Source organism: Peromyscus eremicus, chromosome 6, assembly GCF_949786415.1.
Source record: "Peromyscus eremicus chromosome 6, PerEre_H2_v1, whole genome shotgun sequence".
NCBI lineage: Eukaryota > Metazoa > Chordata > Mammalia > Rodentia > Cricetidae > Peromyscus > Peromyscus eremicus.
The window spans coordinates 64,339,061-64,360,957 of NC_081421.1; the positions used below are offsets into that span (position 1 = coordinate 64,339,061).

The 21,897-nt window shown below is 44.1% G+C and overlaps 3 protein-coding genes across 27 annotated transcripts in view; 2 read left to right on the forward strand and 1 right to left on the reverse strand.

Moving 5' to 3' along the window:
* Ubap2l (ubiquitin associated protein 2 like) overlaps nucleotides 1-5,191 on the reverse strand; it is a 54,925-nt gene extending 49,734 nt beyond the window's left edge. For 17 of the 21 annotated variants that reach the window (XM_059265709.1, XM_059265714.1, XM_059265715.1 and 14 more), the window contains exons 1-2: nucleotides 4,959-5,074; nucleotides 518-647 (exon numbers count right to left, since the gene is read on the reverse strand). In XM_059265709.1, the coding sequence (XP_059121692.1) occupies nucleotides 518-607 (90 nt within the window). In that variant the 5' untranslated portion in view covers nucleotides 608-647; nucleotides 4,959-5,074. The other 4 variants (XM_059265700.1, XM_059265698.1, XM_059265697.1 and 1 more) reach the window with 4 other exon arrangements.
* On the forward strand, nucleotides 4,027-18,486 carry C6H1orf43 (chromosome 6 C1orf43 homolog). Of its 5 annotated transcripts, XM_059265723.1 has the most exons (10): nucleotides 5,291-5,360; nucleotides 5,445-5,644; nucleotides 6,011-6,112; nucleotides 10,074-10,191; nucleotides 10,402-10,458; nucleotides 12,510-12,676; nucleotides 12,766-12,824; nucleotides 16,700-16,933; nucleotides 17,770-17,836; nucleotides 18,446-18,486. In XM_059265723.1, the coding sequence occupies exons 2-8, from the start codon at nucleotides 5,579-5,581 to the stop codon at nucleotides 16,893-16,895; spliced, it is 765 nt and encodes a 254-aa protein (XP_059121706.1). In that variant the 5' UTR covers nucleotides 5,291-5,360; nucleotides 5,445-5,578; the 3' UTR covers nucleotides 16,896-16,933; nucleotides 17,770-17,836; nucleotides 18,446-18,486. The 5 variants fall into 5 exon arrangements, with proteins under 5 accessions (XP_059121710.1, XP_059121706.1, XP_059121705.1 ...); XM_059265727.1 differs by lacking the exons at nucleotides 5,291-5,360; nucleotides 5,445-5,644 and adding an exon at nucleotides 4,027-4,167; XM_059265722.1 differs by lacking the exon at nucleotides 5,291-5,360 and having other exon boundaries at nucleotides 5,367-5,644.
* Cfap141 (cilia and flagella associated protein 141) lies at nucleotides 17,992-21,671 on the forward strand. Its single transcript, XM_059265728.1, has 4 exons — nucleotides 17,992-18,123; nucleotides 18,446-18,486; nucleotides 20,290-20,419; nucleotides 21,308-21,671. The coding sequence occupies exons 1-4, from the start codon at nucleotides 18,079-18,081 to the stop codon at nucleotides 21,407-21,409; spliced, it is 318 nt and encodes a 105-aa protein (XP_059121711.1). The 5' UTR covers nucleotides 17,992-18,078; the 3' UTR covers nucleotides 21,410-21,671.
* Nucleotides 21,672-21,897: the final 226 nt, after the last annotated feature.

Below are 21,897 nucleotides of genomic sequence, written 5' to 3' on the forward strand. Positions count from 1 at the left end.
CAGAAGTCAAAATCTTTCAGAAAAAAGATATCTTGACAAATACTGGCTAAAGAAATTGCAATGTAGCCGGGCGGTGGTGGTGCACGCCTTTAATCCCAGCACTCGGGAGGCAGAGCCAGGCGGATCTCTGTGAGTTCGAGGCCAGCCTGGACTACCAAGTGAGTTCCAGGAAAGGCGCAAAGCTACACAGAGAAACCCTGTCTCGAAACCCCCCCCCCCCACAAAAAAAGAAATCGCAATGTAAGTAATGTACTACTCAATCAGCTCAGATACCAGAAGGAAAACACTGTTAGACATATCTAGCACAGAACTCAAAATGAAGCCCTACTCCTTACAATATTAAGTAACAAAAAGTAAACTTGTTATATCACAGTATGCCTCTGACAGAAGAGTCAAGGAATAGATAAGAAGAAGAAGGTACTAAGAGTCAAAGCCAGAATAATGGCACATTGCATGAAAACCACTATCAGCTATCAGGTTTCAGGACTGGATGGATTCACATCCTTGAGTTCATTACCTGTGGCCGCTGCTTGTGCTGTGTCTGGTTTTGGTTTTGAGGTTGTTCCCAGTTTCCCCGGGCTCGGTTAGTGCCCACCGACGTCATCATTTACAGTATATACAAATAACAGTATTTACAAGGAAGAATACTGAAGAGGAAAAAAAGAGATGGTTAAACGTAGGTAAAATGTTTTTAATTGTTTTATCAAAACTTTACCACCAACCACTTTACTTTTCTCAAAGGAACAAACTAAGGAAATTCAACTTTTTTTTTTTTAACCTATTCTTTTCTCTCTAGTGGTACTGGGGATCAAACTCAGGCCTTTTTTATATGCTAGGCAAGCTGTCTCCCACTGAGCTACATTTTCAACTCAAGATTCAGCTTCTTGAGATATATTTTAGAATTTTAGTTTGATCTGCCCTCAAACACAATGTAGCAAAGCTGACCTTGAAAATCTTATCTTTCCTCTACTTCCCAAGTGTTGTATCAACAGGTGTGTGCCACTAAGACATTTTATGTTGTTTAAATATGGCAGTAAACCCATTTTTATTCATGTGCCTCAGTGATAAAACATATGCTTTGCATACATAAGGTCCTTTGCATACATAATGTCCAGATCAACAAACCCTCCATCCAAAAATGTATATAAAGCATGTGTGGTGTTTGTTTGAAGACAGTCTTACTACGTAGCCTTGGCTGGCCTGAAACTCAAGGCAGTCCTCCTGCATCTGCCTCCCAAGTGCTGGCCTATGTGACTATTTTTAAAAGATGTTAAGAACATAGTAATTTAGTTACTGCTATCTTGCAAATAAACAAAAACATTATCAATATTAAAAAACTTTCCATACACGTGAAAGTATCTGAAGTGTCTTTGACAAAAAATATAATTAACAAACCCTAGAAAATAAATGCCTTCCAGGAGTTGGGCACAGCACATACCTGTAATCCCAGCACTTGGAAAGCTGACCAGAGAGGATTGCAAATTTGAGGCCAGCCTGGGCAACACAGTAAGATCCTGTCACAAAAGACAGACAGACATGAAAGAAAGAACAAACACAGGGAGGAAGGGGGGAAGGAAAGGAGGAAAAGAGGAAAGGAAGGGAAGGGAGGGAAGGAGAGAGAGAGGGAGGAAGGGAAGGAGGGAGGGAGGGAGGGAGAGAGGGAGGAAAGGAGCAAGCCTTCTAGGTTAGTCTATAAGTCAAAGAAATTACAATTTAAAATATTTAGGAGCTTTGGGCATGGCTCAGTTAAGGACCTAGGTTCATAACCATAATAGGAGATAGGAAAAAAAAATTATACCCAGCATACATTAAAAGCCATAGCCTTACCTGCCCTACAACTGTTTGATATAAGTTGTGTGTGACTTCTACTACTTGGGAAAAGCCAAGTTCATAACTAGCCTTTTCCTTCCAGTCTCAGCTCTTTATGACTGACTCTAAGAGGCCATGCGTTAGTCCTAGGGACTATGCAGAATCCATCTCCTAGTTAATCCCAGCACACTGCCTTTGCAGCTGCTTCATTGGTCTCGAACACACTTTCAGTAAACAGAATGGCAATTACTTCCCACCACTCACCTTAATAAAAGGGGAATCCCAAATCTGCCCCCAATCAAATGCACCTATCACCAAGTTTTATTTGGAAAGGATTCTCGAAAATGACTTTAAATTTGAGACATTGTTTGCAGAATGATTTCACATTTAAGAAACATAAAAAAAACACAAGAACCTTTCCAAAACCAGAACATAGTTTCTGTTCTTTCTACCAAGTAAGTGTTCTACTAAATCCAAGTGCCCTTTCTTCATATTGTTTTATAATGTAATCTCAGCTGCTGCTTTGAGTAAACAAAGAAAACATTCATCATCACGATAGAGTGCTCAAAATTGGGTTACTTTTCATTGTTTTATTCCTTTCAAAAGAAGACAAATTTATACTTTCCTACTCTATATTTTTTTCTTTCACTAACGAAACACTATACAGGGTTAATTCTATACTGCCCAGAAGACACTGGATTCTGAGGTCATGAAAGTTCTACAGAAATATGCAAGAATTAACTATTAGGAACATGAACTTCACCTATTTCTTCGATAACACAGAGAAAGCAGACTTTCCTGCAGATAAATCCTTCACCAAGTAGTGTCAATAGGTTGCACAGGTCTTTCTTTTGGGATGTGGTTATGAAGAACAAAGACTTACTACATTCCTTATCACCAATAAAGGGCTTTTTAATTATTGTTTTAAAATTGGCTAAGATAATAAAAAAAAAATGCTGAATGGTTTCTATTCCATGTATAATACCAATTTTTGAGAATTATACCATAAATATAAGCTGTAAGAGTAGCTGTATAAATCACTGCACATTATCTTACAAGTGAAATGTAAATATATTACCAAGTCATATTGAAAGATACATAACTAATGGGGGTGGGGGGGTGACAATTCTTACTTTGGTAATACTTTGAAATGTGAAACTAAGAATATTTTACCTCCTAATCAGTAATAATGAGCAACAGGTCAAAAGTAAATAATCTGGGCAAACCACTTAAGGGCACAGAATTAATAGCTTTTTAATAGCAAACAAAGATAAATACCCAGAGTTATACAGTGGGAGTGAGTGACCATGTTTGTTAACTCTTAAAAAAAAATAAGTACTTAAGGGAAATAGGATGAGAAAGAAGTATTGGAAACCAAGAGAACGCTACGGGAACAAGTACAGGTTTCAACAAAGAAGTGCCCTTGACTACATTTTGAAAGCCAGCTACTTAAAAAAAATAGCCAGAGAAATTTTACTGAAAAAAATAAACAATAAGTATTTATTGAGTATCTACTACGTGTCCAATACTTCATGAAATACAAAAGCATTGTGACTTAGTTGCTGCTCTCAGGGAGCTTACAATCTAATTTGAGAAACAATTCAGACATTCTAAAGTTGGACTGGAATGGGTTAGGCTTATCACCTCTAACAGAGAAACTAATCCCTAGAAGCTCAGCTGCAGACCTGTGTCCCGTTCCCCAACCACCTTCACTCTAATAGCTTTCCCAGTCAGAAACACTTCATCACTATTTTACACGACAGAAACAATCATTGGGGTAATCTAATAATTAAAGACAATGGTGTAAGACCACAACACAGGTTTTATCAACAGATACACATCCAAAATGTTTTAATCTCTAGTGATGTTGGTTGTCAAAATGATCCAAATCCCCTCCCAGCAAATCACATCAGATATCCCCAACGCAGAATATGGGAGGTGGAGACAAAAAAGGATCTCTCCATTTAATAATCACAGTTGAGTCAAAGGCAAAAAAACGTTAACAACAAAATCGCCTTTTACTGTGGTGTTTTTCTTTCCACAACAACCTACACCAGAGGTGGCTAAATTTTAAGAATCGTGGAAAAACAGTCTCTTGTTTGTGACATCACGTTGCACAGCAATTTAGGGGCTGTCCACCAGGTGAAGGGTCTCAAGAAATTTGGAATTCCATTCCCATTATGAGAAAAATGAACAAATGCCCAGTGATATAGTGACGTCCCTTAGGCGTAATACAGCCCATGGGGGCCTCCATATCCAGCTTCCCAAATAATATAATGGTTTTGGGTACCCAAAACTACAGTATAGACAGCAGGAAGCTAAAGACAGCAGCAAAAATATATTCCACGATCAGGGTCGGTAAGAAAGAAGGCAGGGTAATAAGAGGAGCTGACAAAGAGGCTGGAAACGAACAGAGGACAGAAGCCCACGCGCGGAGGATGGGAGACTCACCCCCCTCCGCGCCACATCAAGAGCCCATGGGGCCATTCGCCTCTCTACCTCCCACCCGGAACAAATTAAGCCTCCACACTCCAAACTGAGGGCCACATGGGGGAGTTCAGGGCAGCTCCACCCCATCGCCCCCCCCACCCCACCCCACCCCCCCGTTCGCCCCCAGACCAGGCCGGATCCGGATCAGAGGCCCATAGAGGGCTGGGAAGGGAGGAGGCCTTCTCCACAGACACTGGCCCCACTGGCCCTAGTAGAGAACCCTACCTCAGGCTGGGCCCGGGCCTGGCTCGCCCGCGCTCTTTCTCGCTCTCCCCCTTCAGGCTCTAGCCGCATGACCCCCCCCCCTCCGGCTGCCCCAAGCCCCGCCCCGGCCACGCTCCCAAATCGAGGCCCCGGCTCTGGCGCGGCCCAGTAGGCCGCGAACCCGACTATAAACAAAACCTCCGGCGGCCACCACGGGGGGGGGTGGGGGGGAGGTTGGACGCCGGGGTTCGCAAAACCAGAAGGGTGTACACAGCGGGAAAACACACAGCGTGGGGGGGGCCTACCGCGGGAGGGGGGGACAGAGGGGACAGAGGAAAAGGAGGGAGGGTAAAAAGGGGATCGCGGATTTAAAGGGGCCGCGGACAATACCCGGCCCCGCCGCGTTGCCGCTGCCGCCGCCGCCGCCGCCAACGCCGCTGCGCTCCCAACTTTACCTCAGTCTCCTCCACACTGACACCCCGGGCCGCGCCGCCCCTGTCACGTGATATAAGATTCCCTCCTCCCCACCCCCTCCCTCCTTCTCCCTCTCGCGCTCGCTCTCGCGCCTTCCCCCTCCCACTTGCCTTCCTGCGTCCCTCAGCACGTGACGCGCAAAGGGCCGCGCACGTCAGCGTGCGCGCGCCCTCCCCGCCACGAAACACAGCTCTGGCGTTCCGCGCGCCCGTCCCGCCCGTCCCGCTCGTCCCGCCCGTCCCGCCCCCGCCCCGTAGGGCCCCGCCTCCATCACGTGACTCCCGGACGCCGCGCCCCCCCCTCCCACACCCCACCCCAGCTTCCTCTTTTACTGGCGTAGTTCCGCGTCTCGACACCCGGCACTCCCAGGTTCCTTTGCGGACGTGAGTCACGTGTCAGGGGGTGGAGCGGAGAGGCGCTGTGCTTAACTAGCGCCCCCATCCACCATGTTTTCTGACCAATTCTAGTTTGGTTTCTCTTCGAGACCAGATGGAAATGGCCGGAGAGCTCCAAGGAACCTAGGGGCCCTGGCCTCGGCTGAGCCTGGGCTAACGCGCAAGCGCGGTGGGAATAGCCTAGCAGGTCTTCGTGGAGAGAGGCGATGGCGTCTAGCAGTAACTGGCTGTCCGGAGTGAATGTTGTGCTTGTGATGGCATACGGGAGCCTGGTGAGGAGATTGCCCACTCCATTCCTGCTGTGGCGTCTGTCCCCGTCGAGACCCTCCTCCTGAGCGGTCCGTGACTTCATTCTTCAGCCACTTGCTATTTCCTGGCCTTTGACTTGTATCCGTAGCCTGCCTGAGAACTTTAAGTCAAAGCTGCCCGCCCCGGGCTGAGATCCCTCCCTCTTACATTCCAGGGCCCAGGGATCACGCCTCCCTACTGCTAGCTGGCCCTACCCTCAGCGACCTGGCTTTGCCCCAAGTTTTATCCCACAGCATCTTGCCCTGAGAGCCTAAACCCAGGGACTTTGAATGTTTTTTTTTTTCATTTAATTTGTTATTATTAAAGGTGGTTCTAATCTTTCTGGGCAGGTATTTGTGCTGCTGTTTATTTTTGTGAAGAGACAAATCATGCGTTTTGCAATGAAATCTAGAAGAGGACCTCATGTCCCTGTGGGACACAATGCTCCCAAGGTAGGTCCTTAGGGTGCAAGGTAAACCTGATTCTTTAGGCACAAGGAGATTTTCTCTGACTTTAAAAGATGACTTTGGGCCGGGCGGTGGTGGCGCACGCCTTTAATCCCAGCACTCGGGAGGCAGAGGCAGGCGGATCTCTGTGAGTTCGAGGCCAGCCTGGGCTACCCAGGAAAGGCGCAAAGCTACACAGAGAAACCCTGTCTCGAAAAACCAAAAAAAAAAAAAAAAGATGACTTTGTTCATATGTTTTTATGTCCAATTATTTTCATTTTCCCCTTCACAAACTTAAGCAGTAACTGCCTGTGGACTTGGCTCACTTGATCGCTGCTGCTGCTGCTGCTGCTGCTGCTGCTGCATGTACTTTAAGAACTAAACCAGTTCAACTGTAAAATGTTTCTCATGTTCATTTTAAATTACCAAGTGTTTCATGTTGCTTCATTTTAGCATGATGTTGGGAATGGTTACAATTCACTCTAGAGCTGTAAGAATAGTTGCCTTTGCAGAATTTTAAATATACCCATTGTGCTTGCCTTGAATGCATAAAGACTCTGGGTTTTATCCCCAACACTACAAGAAGGAAGAGGGGAAAACATTAATCACCTAGTTCCACCTTTCTCGTCAAGCTTAAGGAAGGAAGCAAATTACTAACTTTTTAATTTTGTTCTTTGTTTTGTATTTTGAGACATACATGTATGAAGGCTGGCCTTGAACTAAACTGTGTAACCCAGGCAAAGCATTCCTCCTGCCTGATCTGTACAAGTGCTGAGATTACTAAAATAATATGCCACGTTGGACTGTTTAAAAAGTAAATAATCATGCTGGGCATGGTGGTCCATACCTTTAATCCCAGCACTCCAGAGGCAGAGAGAGGCAGGTGGATCTCTGTGAGTTCAAGCCCAGCCTGGTCTACAGAACAAGATCCAGGACATTCACGACTACACGGAGAAAACCTGTCTCCAAAAAAAAAAAAGAAAAGAAAAAGTAAATAATCATACAGGCTGTGGTGTTTCAGGCCTTTAAAACCCAACACTTGGAAGGCAGAGGCAAGTAGATCTCTGAGTTGGAGGCCAGCCTGGGCTTCCAGCTCCCAAGTACAGATGTTGTAGGTGTGCACCACCACTCCTGGTTTATGTAGTGCTGGAGATTAAACCCAGGACCTGGTGCATGCTAGACAAGCTTCCTCTACCAACTGAGATAACATCCCCAGTTCTAAACCAGAATCCCTGATATCCCATTGCCATCCTCATCATACTTTTACTTTCTCAGTCTTTCACTTTTTAGTAAAAGACAACTGAATTTACCAACTTCCCATTACCAGCATCAAGCTCTAGTTACTGAATTTCATAACTTTGTACACATTGTCACTGACCTGAAATGGTCTTCACTTGGCTGCCTCATTCATTCCTTTGTGGGTTTTTTTGTTTTTTGTTTTGTTTTTTGTTTTTCCGAGACAGGGTTTCTCTGTGTAGCTTTGCGCCTTTTCCTGGAACTCACTTGGTAGCCCAGGCTGGCCTTGAACTCACAGAGATCCGCCTGGCTCTGCCTCCCGAGTGCTGGGATTAAAGGCGTGAGCCACCACCGCCCGGCGCCTTTGTGGTTTTTTGAGACTAGGGTCTCTTGTAGCCCAGACTAACCTCTAGAACTCACTGTGTAGTCCAAGTTGGCCTTGAATTCCTGAGAATTACAAGCATGCATAGAAATACCTAGCCTCTTAGTTTAGATCTTAGTTTAGAAGTTATTTCCTCAAGAGAAGAATGCATATTACTTATTTTTTTATTTTGTTTTTTCTTTTTTCCAAGATGGGGATTCTCTGTGTAACAGCCCTGGCAATCCTACAACTCACTTTATAGACCAGGCTGGCCATGAACTTGAAGAGATCCACCTGCCTCTGCCTCCCAAAAGTGCTGGGTTTTAAAGGCCTGAAACACCACAACCAACACACATTACATATTTTAATGCAAGCTTCTTTGTATTCTTATCGTACCTTGAATTTCTCATACCACTACCACAGTTTGTCTTTTATGTTGGTTAAAACGTGATTCCTTTGTTGATAGACTATACATCTCAAGGTTTCTGACACTTTGGAGGTGTATCTCAGTGATCACTCACACTAGTCCTAAACATAGGAGGTAGCCAATAAATTGCTGTTCAGTGAGAAGCAGGTAACGGTAGAGCTGATGCTGAAGTGTGTTCTTTCCTTAAGCAGTATTGGCTCCAGTGTGCTTGTTGTGGCGTAGTGGACAGGCTGACAGAAGACGCAGTGGACAGGAGTGTCAACAGTGCTCTTTCCACTTGGCCGTATGAAAGGACACAGGGGTGGTTTCCAGCACATGACGACAAATTAAAGCTTAGCTGTTTAGTGGCCTCTAGACTACATGATGCCAAAGTTCCTTTAATTTAAACATACATATGTGTATGTACATGTATATAAAGAGAAAAATCTAAATCCTTATCCATTGGTATTGAAAGTATAAATTAATAAAACCCCTTGGGGAAATGGTTGAACATTATGTAGTAAGAATGTACATATACGGCCGGGCGGTGGTGGCGCATGCCTTTAATCCCAGCACTTGGGAGGCAGAGGCAGGCGGATCTCTGTGAGTTTGAGGCCAGCCTGGTCTCCAAAGGGAGTTCCAGGAAAGGCGCAAACAGAAACCCTGTCTCGGAAAAACCAAAAAAAAAAAAAGAATGTACATATAGCTGTCTAATCCTTGGCCCAAAATTCTGTCCTAGAATAGAGCAAATTTATTTCCTTGGGCTCTGGTATGAGGTTAGACAGATTCAAAACTGGTAATGGTGGTTGATTCTGAATGTGTGAGGACTGACACATAAAGTGATTTTTAGTACTTTTTTCCTTTTCATGACAAGGGCTTACTTTGCAGCCCTGGCTGGATTGGAACTCGATTTAGCCCACCCTGACCTTGAACTTGGAGCAATGCTCCTGCTTTAGCTTTCAGAGTCACACCATGTGGAATAGTCTCCAAACTCGAACTATTATAGATCATATACATACAAGTTTCTTTATGCACTTTTAGAGTGGTTTATAACTTCTCATGGTTCATTTTTTTCTCAACTCAGGAAGTTCTTTAGAACATCCTACCAAGATTCTTCTTAGTCTTAAAACCAGAAATAATGTTGGTATTAAGACTAAAGAGGCCGGGCGGTGGTGGCGCACGCCTTTAATCCCCTAGCACTCGGGAGGCAGAGGCAGGAGGATCTCTGTGAGTTCGAGGCCAGCCTGGGCTACAAAGTGAGTTCCAGGAAAGGCGCAAAACTACACAGAGAAACCCTGTCTCGAAAAACCAAAAAAAAAAAAAAAAAAAAAATACTAAAGAAATTCTGGCATGTTAAAAAAAAAATCTAGCTTAGGAGCTGATGAGATGGCTCGATGGTTAAGAGCTCTTACTGTCCAATCATTAGGACTGGAGTTCTGATCCAGCCATAATACAAACCAGGGGTCCCCTGTACCCTTGTAACCTCAGCTCTGAAGGTGGCAGAGACTAAAGGATTGCTGGGGCTTGCTGGCTTCCAGCCTCCATGGGAAAACCCAAGCCCTTGGGTTGGGGAGAGAGAGAGAGAGGAGGACACAGTGCATGCACAACCATTCAGGTGCATGTACAACTCAGACACATATACAAACACACATAAGTTCTCAAAAGAGAAAAGCTAGGTGAGGTGGCATACTCCTTTAATTCTCGCACTCCGGAGACAAGTAGTTCTCTATGAATTTGAGGTCAACCTGGTCTACATAGTGGGTTTCAGGACATCCAAGCTACACAGACCATGTTTCAGAAAGAGAGAGAGATTGAGATTTAGCTTGGAGGTGTATGTTGAGAATCCCAAACCCATTCTTAGATTTCCCTGTTTCATCTTAGTTTACATGCTCTGGACCCGTTACAGATTATTAGGGAGCAGAATACAAAGTAATGATGCGGTCTTGTTTCCTCTGAATGTACAGGACTTAAAAGAGGAGATCGATATTCGACTCTCCAGGGTTCAGGATATCAAGTATGAACCCCAGCTTCTTGCAGATGATGATACTAGACTACTGCAGCTGGAAACCCAGGGGACTCAAAGTAAGTGACAAGCTCTTGGTGGATGTTTCAGTGACAGTGAGGAGTCCTACAGCTTTAGAACTCCTCTACTCTTAGAATTTTCAAAACCTGTAACAATCACCCATAGTCCTCAGTTATTGAGTATATGGCAGATACAAGAAGGCAGTTTGTTAATTTACTGTAATCTTGGGGAGTTTTGAGACTAATACCTGAGACTGGTCTTTTTTCCAGCAGGTTGCTACAACTATCTGTACAGGATGAAAGCTCTAGATGCCATCCGTGCCTCTGGTAAGTTAGCTGATAAAGGTCTACTCTAGAATCTAAACCTAGGGAACAGAATGATGAGCGCCTTATGAAGATTTATCCTTTTGAACATCATGGCTAGAAGGAATTTACTAGAGTTTTGAGAGTACTAGATTAAAAGAAATCAGTTTGGGTATCCAGGTGTGGTGGTGCACACCTTTAATCACACAACTCAGGCAACAAGAGGCAAACAGATCTCTGAGTTAAAGGCTAGCCTGAGCTACCATATGGAGTCCCAGGACATCCAGGGATAGATGAGATGCTATCTCAAAAAAAGAGATAAATCACCTTGGATAATTAACTAATTATTGGTTTTTTGAGACAGGGTTTCTCTCTTAGTAGTCCTGGCTGTCCTGGAATTCATTCTATAGATCAGGCTGGCCTCAAACTCAGAGATCCACCTGCCTCTGTCTCTCAGATGCTGGAATGAAAATGGTGTGTCACCACAGCCCAATGGTAAATTATTTCTTCTCCCAAGAGTCTGACTTACTTTGGTCTGGGTTTTTGGTTAATTTTTTAATTTGGAGATAGTTATAAACTCACTGTGTTTCCGAGGATGACCTTGAACTGGAACTTGAGGAGGAAGCCTCATGCTTCTACCTCCCAGTGCTGAGTTGTGGGCATTTTGCCACCACACCCAGTTTATTTGGTGCTAGTTACCAAACCCAGAGCTTCTGGTATGCTAAATAAGCAAACAAACAATTGAACTACATTCCCAGCCCAGTTTATGGTTTCTTTCTTTTGTTTTAGTTTTTGTTTGTTTGGGGAAACTGTTGGTTTGTTTTGATTTTGAAGACAGGAGCTCGATATTAGCCCTGGCAGGCCTACAACTCACAACTCCACTGCCTCCCCAGTACTGACATTAAAGGCATACATCACCACACTCTGTCCTTAATTACCGTTTTTATGTTGTATGTATTGTGTGCCTGCATGAGTTTGTGCATGCGTGCGTATACAGGAGGACAAGAGAGTATCAGCTCCCTGGAACTGGAATTCCGGATAGTTGTGAGCCTCTAAACCCAGCTCTACCACAAGCACAGTACATGCTGCCGACTGCTGGGCTAGCTCTCCAGCCCCCAGCTTATGGTGGTGGGTTTGGAGTTTTGTTTTCTTTGAGACAAGTTGTAGCTCACATGCTCACATTGGCCTTAAACTCAGCATCCTCCTGCCCTAGCCTCCTAAATGCTGGGATTATAGGTTTGTGCCAATACACTACACCTAGCACTTGATTTTTTTTTTTTTAAAGTTTTTCTACTGAGACCTTTAGCTTGATGGACTGAGTGCTGAAATTGTTTTCCCACAAAAGAATGATAGCACGTGCTTTTTCACTACATCCACAAAAGATCATTAATAGATTTTTTTCATGTTATATGACTACTTACATGTTCTTATCTTTAAGTTACATATTAAAGCCAAGATGGCCAAGTAGAACAGTATAAAAAGGATGTTAATGCATAGAGCTTAGAATTGTGTAACCACCACCCAAATGACCACTTGGGCATAGCTATGTTCCTCAGATCTTAATTCTATTAGAAACTGTTTTGAGCTCATGTTGTTAGGTGTAGTATTTTTATTAGTGTATATTAACTTTACAAAATAGAGGTTTTCGTGATGATAATTGAAGATATTTTAGTTTGTTTTTTGTTTTTCGAAACAGGGTTTCTGATAGCCCTGACTGTCCTAGAACTTGCTCTGTAGACCAGGCTGGCCTGGAACTTAGAGAGATCTGTCTGCCTCTGCCTCCAGAGTGCTAGGTTTAAAGTTGTGTGCGACCACCGCCCAGCTTAATTAGAGCTATTTCTTTTTTTTTTTTTTTTTTTTTTTTTTTGAGACAGGGTTTCTCTGTGTAGTTTTAGTGCCTGTCTTAGCTCTCGCTCTGTAAACCAGGCTGTCCTCGAACTCACAGCGATCCGCCTGGCTCTGTCTCCTGAGTGCGTGCGCCGCTGCCACCACCCGGCAGAGCTATTTCTAAGTTTGGAAATTAACTAGAAAAAAAGACAAGGAAAAGAGGTATCATTATGTTGTTGTCTTCTCAGAGATCCCATTTCATGCTGAAGGCCGGCATCCCTGTTCTCTAATGGGTAAGAATTTCCGCTCCTACTTGCTAGATCTGCGAAGCACTAGCACTCCATTCAAGGGTGTACGTAAGGCCCTTATTGATACCCTCCTGGATGGATATGAGACAGCCCGCTATGGGACAGGGGTAAGTTGAACAGTTAGTTTTTCCCTCAAAGAACTAAAGGGATGGAAGCTCCAGACAAAGAGACTAATTCTTCCTTTCTCTTCCCTAAGGTTTTTGGCCAGAGTGAATATTTGCGGTATCAGGAGGCCTTAAGTGAGCTGGCCACTGTGTAAGTACAGTAGGGCATGTCATAGAGGGCTACTTAGACAGAAGTACAGTAAGGAGAAGGATCTCTAGGTCTAGGCCAGCCCAGGCTATATAACAAGACCCTGTCTCTAAACAGAGTAAGTATAAAAGAATACAGAAGTGCTAGACTGTTCACACAAAACTTATCAGAATTAACAAGCAGATATTTTGTGCTACAGGCTAGTAAGAAAAACTTCTACTTTGTATGCATATTTTGGTTGCTATTTTTATTTTGTGGGGTTTTTGTTTCTGCTTCTGTCTGACCCACTAAAATGTCAAGGGGTCTGAATGTAGTGGTGCAAGCCTTTAATACCAGCACTTAGTAGGGAAAGCCAGGAAAATCAAAGGTCTGGAGGGATGGCTCAGAGGTTGAGAATACTAGCTGCCCCTACAGATGACCAGGGTTCGATACCCACCATCCACATGGTACCTCACAACCATTTGTAACTCCTGTTACAGCGGGATCTGATGCCCTTTTCTGGCCTCCACAGAAACCTGGCATGTATGTAGTGCACAGACATACATGCAGTCAAAAAAAACCCATACACAGTAAATAACAAATCTTTTTTTTTTTTATGTCAAAAATGCTATAGCTAGCAAAGGAATGAAGTTTTAGCACATAAGGATTCCTTCTGTTCTAGGGTCCTCTTTTTGTGCCTTGGTCCAATAAAAGTAAGAATTAAATTCCACCCAACTTTTTTTTTTTTTTTTTTTTTTTTTTAAGATTTATTTATTTATTATGTATACAGAAGAGGGTGCCAGATCTCATTACAGATGGTTGTGAGCCATCATGTGGGTGCTGGGAATTGAACTCAGGACCTCTGGGAGAGCAGTCGGTGCTCTTAACCTCTGAGCCACCTCTCCAGCCCCCAACTTTTTTTTAACCATATAAAGCAGTGTAACCCTGTCTTTAAAGAAAGAACATCAATAAAGAGTCTGCTTTGAGCAGGTGTTTTTAGAAGAATCTGACTGGTGAATGTTTTAAAATAGCTTCATTATGCCACTTAGGAAAGTTGTAGATGAGCATGCATATTGAAAAAGGAAAGTCGATCTAGAGTTAGTTACCAGGGTCTAGAGATAGAATGCAGTTGGTAGAGTGTATGCCAAACGGGTTCAGTCCCCAGTGTTGCAGAAAGCTGGCCAGTGATGCACTCTTGAAAACATAGCACTGAAGGTGGAGATGTGGAGAGTGTTCATAGTAATCCTTAGTTACATAAGGAGCTCAAGGCCAGGCTGGTGAAGAGAGACTTTGTTTCAACATCAAATAACAATAATAATACCAGGACTGGAGAGTGGCTCTGTGTTAAAAATGAATGGCTCACAGCCATCCATAACTCCAGTTCCAGGGATCTGATGCCTTCTGACCTCCTTGTGCACTGGGCATGCACATGCTACACGTACATACATTCAAGCAAAACATTCATACACATAAAACAAATTTTTTTTAATTTAAGCTAACAGCCATAAAATAATACATGATTTCTACTGTGTTCTTTTGTGTAGAGCAGTAATGAAAACAACCACATATGACTTAGATATTTTTCTGTTGCTGTGATAATTCACTATGGCCAAAGGTTCGGAGTCCATGACCATCATGGGGGTTAGCATGGCAGCAGACAGGCCAGCAGGGCACTGGAGCACTTTAGACCTCACATTCTGATGCACGAGTATAAAGCAGAGAGAGACTGGGAATGCTGTAAATCGTAAATCATTTGAAATGTGTCATACCACATCTAACAAGGCCACACTTTCTAATCCCCCAAAAACAGTTCCATTAATGGGGGACCCAAGTATTTAAACATAGGAGCCCATGGGGGCCATTCTCATTCAAACCAAAATAACATACAAAGCTAAAGAAGAAAATTTAGTTTAAGGGTTAGAAAGGGGTCTGGAGATATGGCTCAGCATTTATAAGAGTGCTTGTTACTCTTCTAGAGGCCCAGAGTTTAGTTCCCAGCAACTGTGTCAGACAGATCATAACTGCCTGTAATTTAAGCTCTAGGGGATCTATCACCTCTCCTGGCCTTCAAGGGTACCCACACAGGTAGCCTACATTCACACAGACACTTACATAAAAAGCAAAATTTAAAAATAAACTTTTAGGAGCTGGATAGATGCTTAGCTGTGAAAAGTACTTCTCTTTTGGAGTATCTGGGTTTTTTCTTACCACTTACATTGGGTGGATCACAGTGACCAGTCCAGGGGATGTGACACCAACTTCTGACATCTTTGGGCTCCTTTACATGTGCAGTGAACATAAACTTGTAGGCACATATACACAAAAAAATCTTGAAGTTAGGCAGGAAACCTGTTAAAAATTCTCTTGAGGGGCTGGAGAGATGGCTCAGAGGTTGAGAGCACTGACTGCTCTTCCAGAGGTCCTGAGTTCAATTCCCAGCAACCACATGGTGGCTCACAACCATCTGTAATGAGATCTGGCGCCCTCTTCTGTATACATAATAAATAAATAAATCTTTAAAAAAAAAAAAAAAAAGAACTTTAAAAAAAAAATTCTCTTGAGCTGGGTGTGGTGGTGCGCACCTTTAATCCCAGCACTCGGGAGGCAGAGCCACGCCTATCTCTGTGTGTGAGGCCAGCCTTGTCTACAGAGTAAATTCTGGGACAGCCAAGGCTACACAGAGAAATCCCATCTCAAAAAAACCAAAAAGGCCGGGCGGTGGTGGCGCACGCCTTTAATCCCAGCACTCGGGAGGCAGAGCCAAGCGGATCTCTGAGTCTGAGGCCAGCCTTGTCTACAGAGCAAGATCCAGGACAGGCACCAAAACTGCACAGAGAAACCCTGTCTCAAAAAACCAAACCAAAAAAAAAAAAAAAAGAAAACCCAAAAGAAAAGAAAAATCATTTGAAAGATAAATGCTGATTTATTTACATGATCTAAGAAGTCAGACTCAAGACAGGATATAGAATGGTAGTTGCTAAGACTTGGGAAGATAAGACAGCATTATTTAGTCAACATAAACATAGTTTTGTAAAGTGGAAAGTATTTTGAAGGTTGGCTGTACAACATTGTGATTGTACTTAGCAATATCGAAGCATATACTTTCCCAGCACTCAGGAGGCAGAGGCAGGCAGATCTGTGAGTTCAAGGCCAGCCTGGTCTACAGAGTAAGTTCCAAGTCAGCCAGAGCTACACAGAGAAACCCTCTCTGGGAAACAGGTTTCCTGTGTATTTCATTAAATACTTTGTTGCTGGAGCCAGATGTGATGGCCCACTTCCTGTAAGGCCAGCCTAGCCTGCATAGTAAGACCCTTTCTGTCCCCTCTCCCTCTCCACACCCCAAAAAGGATTATGATGGAAATGAGGACTTAATAAAATTTGTTTTTCCTGTCATACGTAAATTATCAAATGGTTCTAGTAATGAGTAGTTTGGGTTTTTTATTTGTTTCTGGGGGGCAGGAGAGGGTTCAGTGTGTGTGTGTGTGTGTGTGTGTGTGTGTCAGTCAGACAGACTTGTTATATAGACAGACTGGCATTGAATTTGTGATGCTGCTTCTGCCTCTAGGAATTACAGGTGTGGGCGACCGTGCCTTGCTTAGTCACTGGTAAAATACATCAGAGACCATTTTAGCTGCATTTATGGAGTGGAATAATTTCTGAATTGTATTCTTCTGTTTTTTGTTTTTTAAGTGTTTTTTTTAAGATTTTTTTTTTTTTTAATTGGTTTTAGTTCTGTGTAAGTATAGGCAGAGGTTCTGGCCTGGAGCTAGAATTACAGACACCAGGAATTGAACTCTGATCCTCTGGTGGAGCACGATACGCTCTTAACCACTGAGCCATCTCTCCAGCCCCTTTTCTGCTAGTTCTCATTCTGTCCATGTCTTCTGTGTGTTCTTCAGGGTCAAAGCACGAATTGGGAGCTCTCAGAGACAACACCAATCAGCAGCCAAAGACCTAACTCAGTCATCTGAAATGTCGCCAACAACCATCCAGGTCACATACCTCCCCTCCAGTCAGAAGAGTAAACGTCCTAAGCACTTCCTGGAACTGAAGAGTTTTAAGGACAACTATAACACCCTGGAGAGTACTCTGTGATGGAGCTGCAGATGCCACCTGTGCGGCTTCAGGATCTGGTCAGCAGGCCCAGACTTCCCAGAGTTCTTACAGAGCTGGGTCTGAAGGACATTCCCCAGCCCTTTCTTAAGAGGCATTTTAAGTATTGGCCAAGACCTCATTATCTCCCAGTAGCACTTTTTCTGGATTTGAATTCAAATGTCATTAATGTTTCTGTCAAAGCTTCCTTGAATATCTTCTCTTGTTTTGGGCTGTAATTCACTTAACCTTGTTCAATGCTGTTTAGTCCCAAAGGTGTTAACTGAGGTGAGATGTCTGCTATGTCTACACTGTTGCACTCAGTTGAATAGAAATATTTGGGTTTAGAGCATCTCAGATTGATTGGTGGAAAAGTCTGGCAGAGCCTCATGAGGAAAAGGGAGTGAGGAAGTGGGTGGAATGTCCTCTGGGAATTTGGTGCTCCCTTTAAACCAGGTGTATGAACATGACTTTCCTGAAGTGGAAAGATTTGTCCCACTTTCACCCAATACTGTTATGACAAGTAAAAAGAATGTTCTGGCACTTGGCATCATCTATGCCAAGATGATGAGACAACGTGAAGTGATTTCTTCTAATGTCAGTGTATTAGTCTCAGTTTACAAATTATTATTTAATAAAATTAACTACTGAAAAGCCATGATTTTTTTTTTTCTTTTGGAGACAGGATTTCTCTATGTAGCCCTGTCTGTCTTAGAACTCGCTCTGTAGACCAGGCTGGCCTTGATCTCATGGAGATCCACCTGCCTCTGCCTCCAGTGCTGGGATTAAAGGTGCACTACCACTTCCCGGCCATGAATCATTTAAAGTGGGTTTTAGAACAACGGTCATTTGATGTGTGTCTGCATTTCCCTTACAGGACATAGGGTGTGAAGCTTTGCTGCCAGAAACTGGATGGACTGTGTGTCTGGATCTAGACTTTGCAGGTAGTCTGAAATCCTGAAATAGGGACTCTGTGGCTCTTGCTCATGATAGCCTGGCCTTGTCACTAATAGAAACCTAGAGAACCAGGATTCCCTAGGTCACTAGGGCAACAGGCCAAGTAACCAGTCAACTCTCAGGACCAGGGTCATTGTTGGACGCCTAACTGTTGCTATGACTACTGAAACCTTAGTGACCAAACTAAACAGAAAGGAGAGCCTTCCCAGTGGCCTCAGAAACACCAAGCATGTCTGTCGACATGTCTGCGGAAAAAATGACAAAAGTAGAAGAGGTAGGCAGAGCTGGAGGGGCGGACGTTGGAGGGGTCCCTTTGTGTAGTTTCCGGGTGGGTGTGCCCGGAGTACAGCATTCCTGAGAAAGAAAGGCCCTTGGAAGAGCTGCAGGAGAGTTAGCAAACATGGGAAGCTGCTTCTGAAACAGGAGCTGTTCACATATGTCCCACTCTGGCCCCTGTATTTTCTCTTCAGTCCATTCTGAGAAATGTAGAGCTTTCCCACTTCCCCCTAGGATACTGACTACTTCGTTCCTCAAAAGGGACTGGCGGTCAGATTCTAGTAATCAAGGCAGATCAACAGAACTCCCTTCTCTTTCAGAATTTGCAAAAAGCCGTGGCACTTAAGAAGCTGGTCAACAGGTAGTCTGTGTTTCCATCTCCTCCCCTCAGTTTCTTTTCCACTCTCCTCTCCCTGAGCCATCGCCTAAATCAGCTCTCCTTGGGGACTCCTCCAGAAAGAAAACGTGGAGCAGACAGGGAGCAGCCTTGTTCTCAGCAGTTGGAGATGAGCATGTTAACGCCTAGTAGATAAGTCTGTTTTTTTTCTGTGCCTGCTTCCAAATCTCTGCGGGAAAGGCACATGTGTTTGCCATTCTTTTTTCTTCTTTTGTTTTTTTGTTTTGTTTTTCATTCTCACATGTTTCTTGCCTGGCTTTGTACTAATGATATAGCAGATACTTCAACAGTTGTTGAACGAGTGACACAATACCCAGAAGACGGAACTGCGTATTCCACCTGCTGAGGTTTTGATTTTTGTGCATGGAAGTGCTCTACCACCAGCTGTACCTCCAGTCCTAAGTTTTTTAAAGAAACGCTGGCAGAAGCAGGGCATGGGGGCTCACACCTATAATCGCAGTACTTGGATGAGCATAAGTCTAAGGCCAACAGAGGTTACAGTGTGATTGATACACTCTCAAAAACCCCAAAGTGGGCTGTGCAGTGGTGGCACACACCTTTAATCCCAGCACTTGGAAGGCAGAGATAGGTGGATCTCTGTGAGTTTGAGGCCAGCCTGGGCTACAGACTGAGTTCCAGGACAGGCTTCAAAGCTACTGAGAAACCCTGTCTGAAAAAATAAAAATTAAAAGAAAAAAATAAAACCAAAGTGGGGCCCAATATGGTGCTATATGCTTTTAATCTCAACAATAGAGCAGAGACAGGTGGGTCTCAGAGTTTTAGCCCAGACTAGTCTATAAAATTCCAGGGAATTAGGTTATTTGATGAGACATTGCAGGGCAAGGGAGTTGGTACAGATAGCTCACTGGTAGACTGCCTGCCTAGTATGCACAAAGCCTTAGGTTTATTCCTCAGCATTCAGGAGATACAGGAGAAGTTCAGGGTTAGCTACATAGTGAGTTGGAGGCCAGCCAACTACATGAAACTGTCTTTTTAAAAAATAGTTGGAGACGGGGCTGGAGAGATGGCTCAGAGGTTAAGAGAACAGACTGCTCTTCCAGGGGTCCTCAGTTCAATTCCCAGCAATCACATGGTGGCTCTCAACCATCTGTAATGAGATCTGGTGCCCTCTTCTGGCATACAGGTATACATGAGGGTAAAACACTGTACACATAATAAATAAAATTAAAAAAAAAAATAGCTGGGTGGTGCCGCACACCTTTAATCCCAGCACTCAGAAGGCAGAAGCAGGCAGAACTACACAGAAACCCTGTCTTGAAAACACAAAACCAGCCGGGCGGTGGTGGCGCACGCCTTTAATCCCAGCACTCGGGAGGCAGAGCCAGGCGGATCTCTGTGAGTTCGAGGCCAGCCTGGGCTACCAAGTGAGTTCCAGGAAAGGCGCAAAGCTACGCAGAGAAACCTTGTCTCGAAAAACCAAAAAAAAAAAAAAGAAAGAAAAGAAAACACAAAACCAAAAAGGTACTGGTTAGGAACAATGAACTGGGACCCAGTTCTAAATGATGTAGGTGAGACAACTTGGCGTTTCCTTTTGTGTGCACTGTAACAGCTGACAGCTCTTCCTCTCGATGGTATGATTCAGTAACAGCACTTACACACTAGATTCCACGTCAGTTCTGGCTAACCTTTCCAGAACTTTGCAGTCTTCTGACAGGGGCAGAGGTTCTGGTCACAAAGGAACCACATGAGTAAGGATGTGTCTCTACTCCTCTCCCCGACTTAATCCCCACCCTAACCTTGGAACAGATGGCAGGATTCACATACTCACTGTATGTGGCAGATGACATTGAGCCAACGGAGAAACCTGTATGCTACCCTAAGGATGCAGGGTGCTATGGAACAGGAATTGGCACAGTCCAACAGACAGCTGCTGATGGTAAGTTCTAGGAGGGCTGCCTGGAGTTTTCCTCCTTCCCTGCTCTATGTCCCTGCCAGTTGGCATATCAAACTCTCTGTCATGACTTAACTATATTGTTTGCCTCTGAGGTTTTTCATGATTTTTATCAGAACATTAACATCAAATGTCAAAGCTCTTTTTCAGTCAGTGAGGTTTTTTTCAATTTTTTCATTGTTTGCAGGTGGCACTCCTTGTTTAGTTTTGGGCTTAGTGAAGCTTTGTTTTCTTGGGTTCTTTGGGTTGGGATGGGTTGGATTTTGTTTGGAACAGTCTCACTATCTACCCCTAGCTGACCTGGAACTTGCTATGTAGACCAGGCTGGCCTCCTGCCTCTGCACCCCTGCATGCTGGGTTAAAGTGCACCACCACACCCAGTCAGGGGATTTATTTTATGTATTTATTTTTGAGACAAGGTCTTCCTCTGCATCCCAGGATGGCCTGGAACTTGCAGACATCCTGTCTTAGCCTCCCATATGCTGAAATTATAAGCATGTCCCATCACCCAGCTGCAGGTGACACATTTCCAATTCTCAATGCATTACTTTGCTCTTTTCATCCAGGTGAGACCCTAAGCTGTTCTTCTCCACTTGAGGTGCCAATTGCCATGTCACCTCTTAGTATCTTGAGTACCTGGCAGATTTCGTAGTTCATGGTACATTCTCAGCAAAATATTTGTTGAATAATGAGTCTTCACCCAAGGGTGGGGAAATAAAATAGGCTTCCCTCCACTGATTTACTCTCTTCTACCACCTCCTCTTATGTCCCTGCTAAGGCCAGGTCCAAGGGAACACAGGGATGGGGAGGCATCCAGAGACCGAGAAGGAGCATTAAAGAGCCAGCACCACACTTCACTGCCTTCCCTACCAGGTCCGTCAAGCTGCCTTACACGAGCTGTTTGAAAAGGAACATCAACAGTACCAGCAGGAACTCAGTCGGATGGGCAAAGCTTTTTATGAGGAGAGACTCTGAGGCTGCCCAAACACTGCTCTTCCCTCATGCCTGCCAACCCAGCCTCTAGTCTCTCCCTGGAGCTTCCCAAAGCAAACCTGGACCTGGGACTTAAGACCACCCCTTTCTCACTGTCAAGTCAACCCAAATGTCGCCTCGGAAAAGAGGAGTGACGCCTTGTGGTTAGCGTGGGATATGCAGTATCGTAAGGGGAGAGGATGTACAATGTCTGGTTTAAAAAAGTGATTTGGTTTAACAAATAAAGCTAACTCTTAAAAATTTAGATTTAGGTCATGGGGTTTATTATCAGCCCCGAGTCTTGGTTTATTCTTGGCTGCCATAGTTTTACTTCCTAGATTCTGATTACTGCTATACTGGCTGGTTTTGTGTGTCAACTCACAACAAGCCAGAGTCATCAGAGAGGAAGGAACCTCAGTTGAGGAAATGCCTCCATGAGATCCAGCTGTAAACATTTTCTCAATTAGTGATCAGTGGGGGAGGGCCCAGTC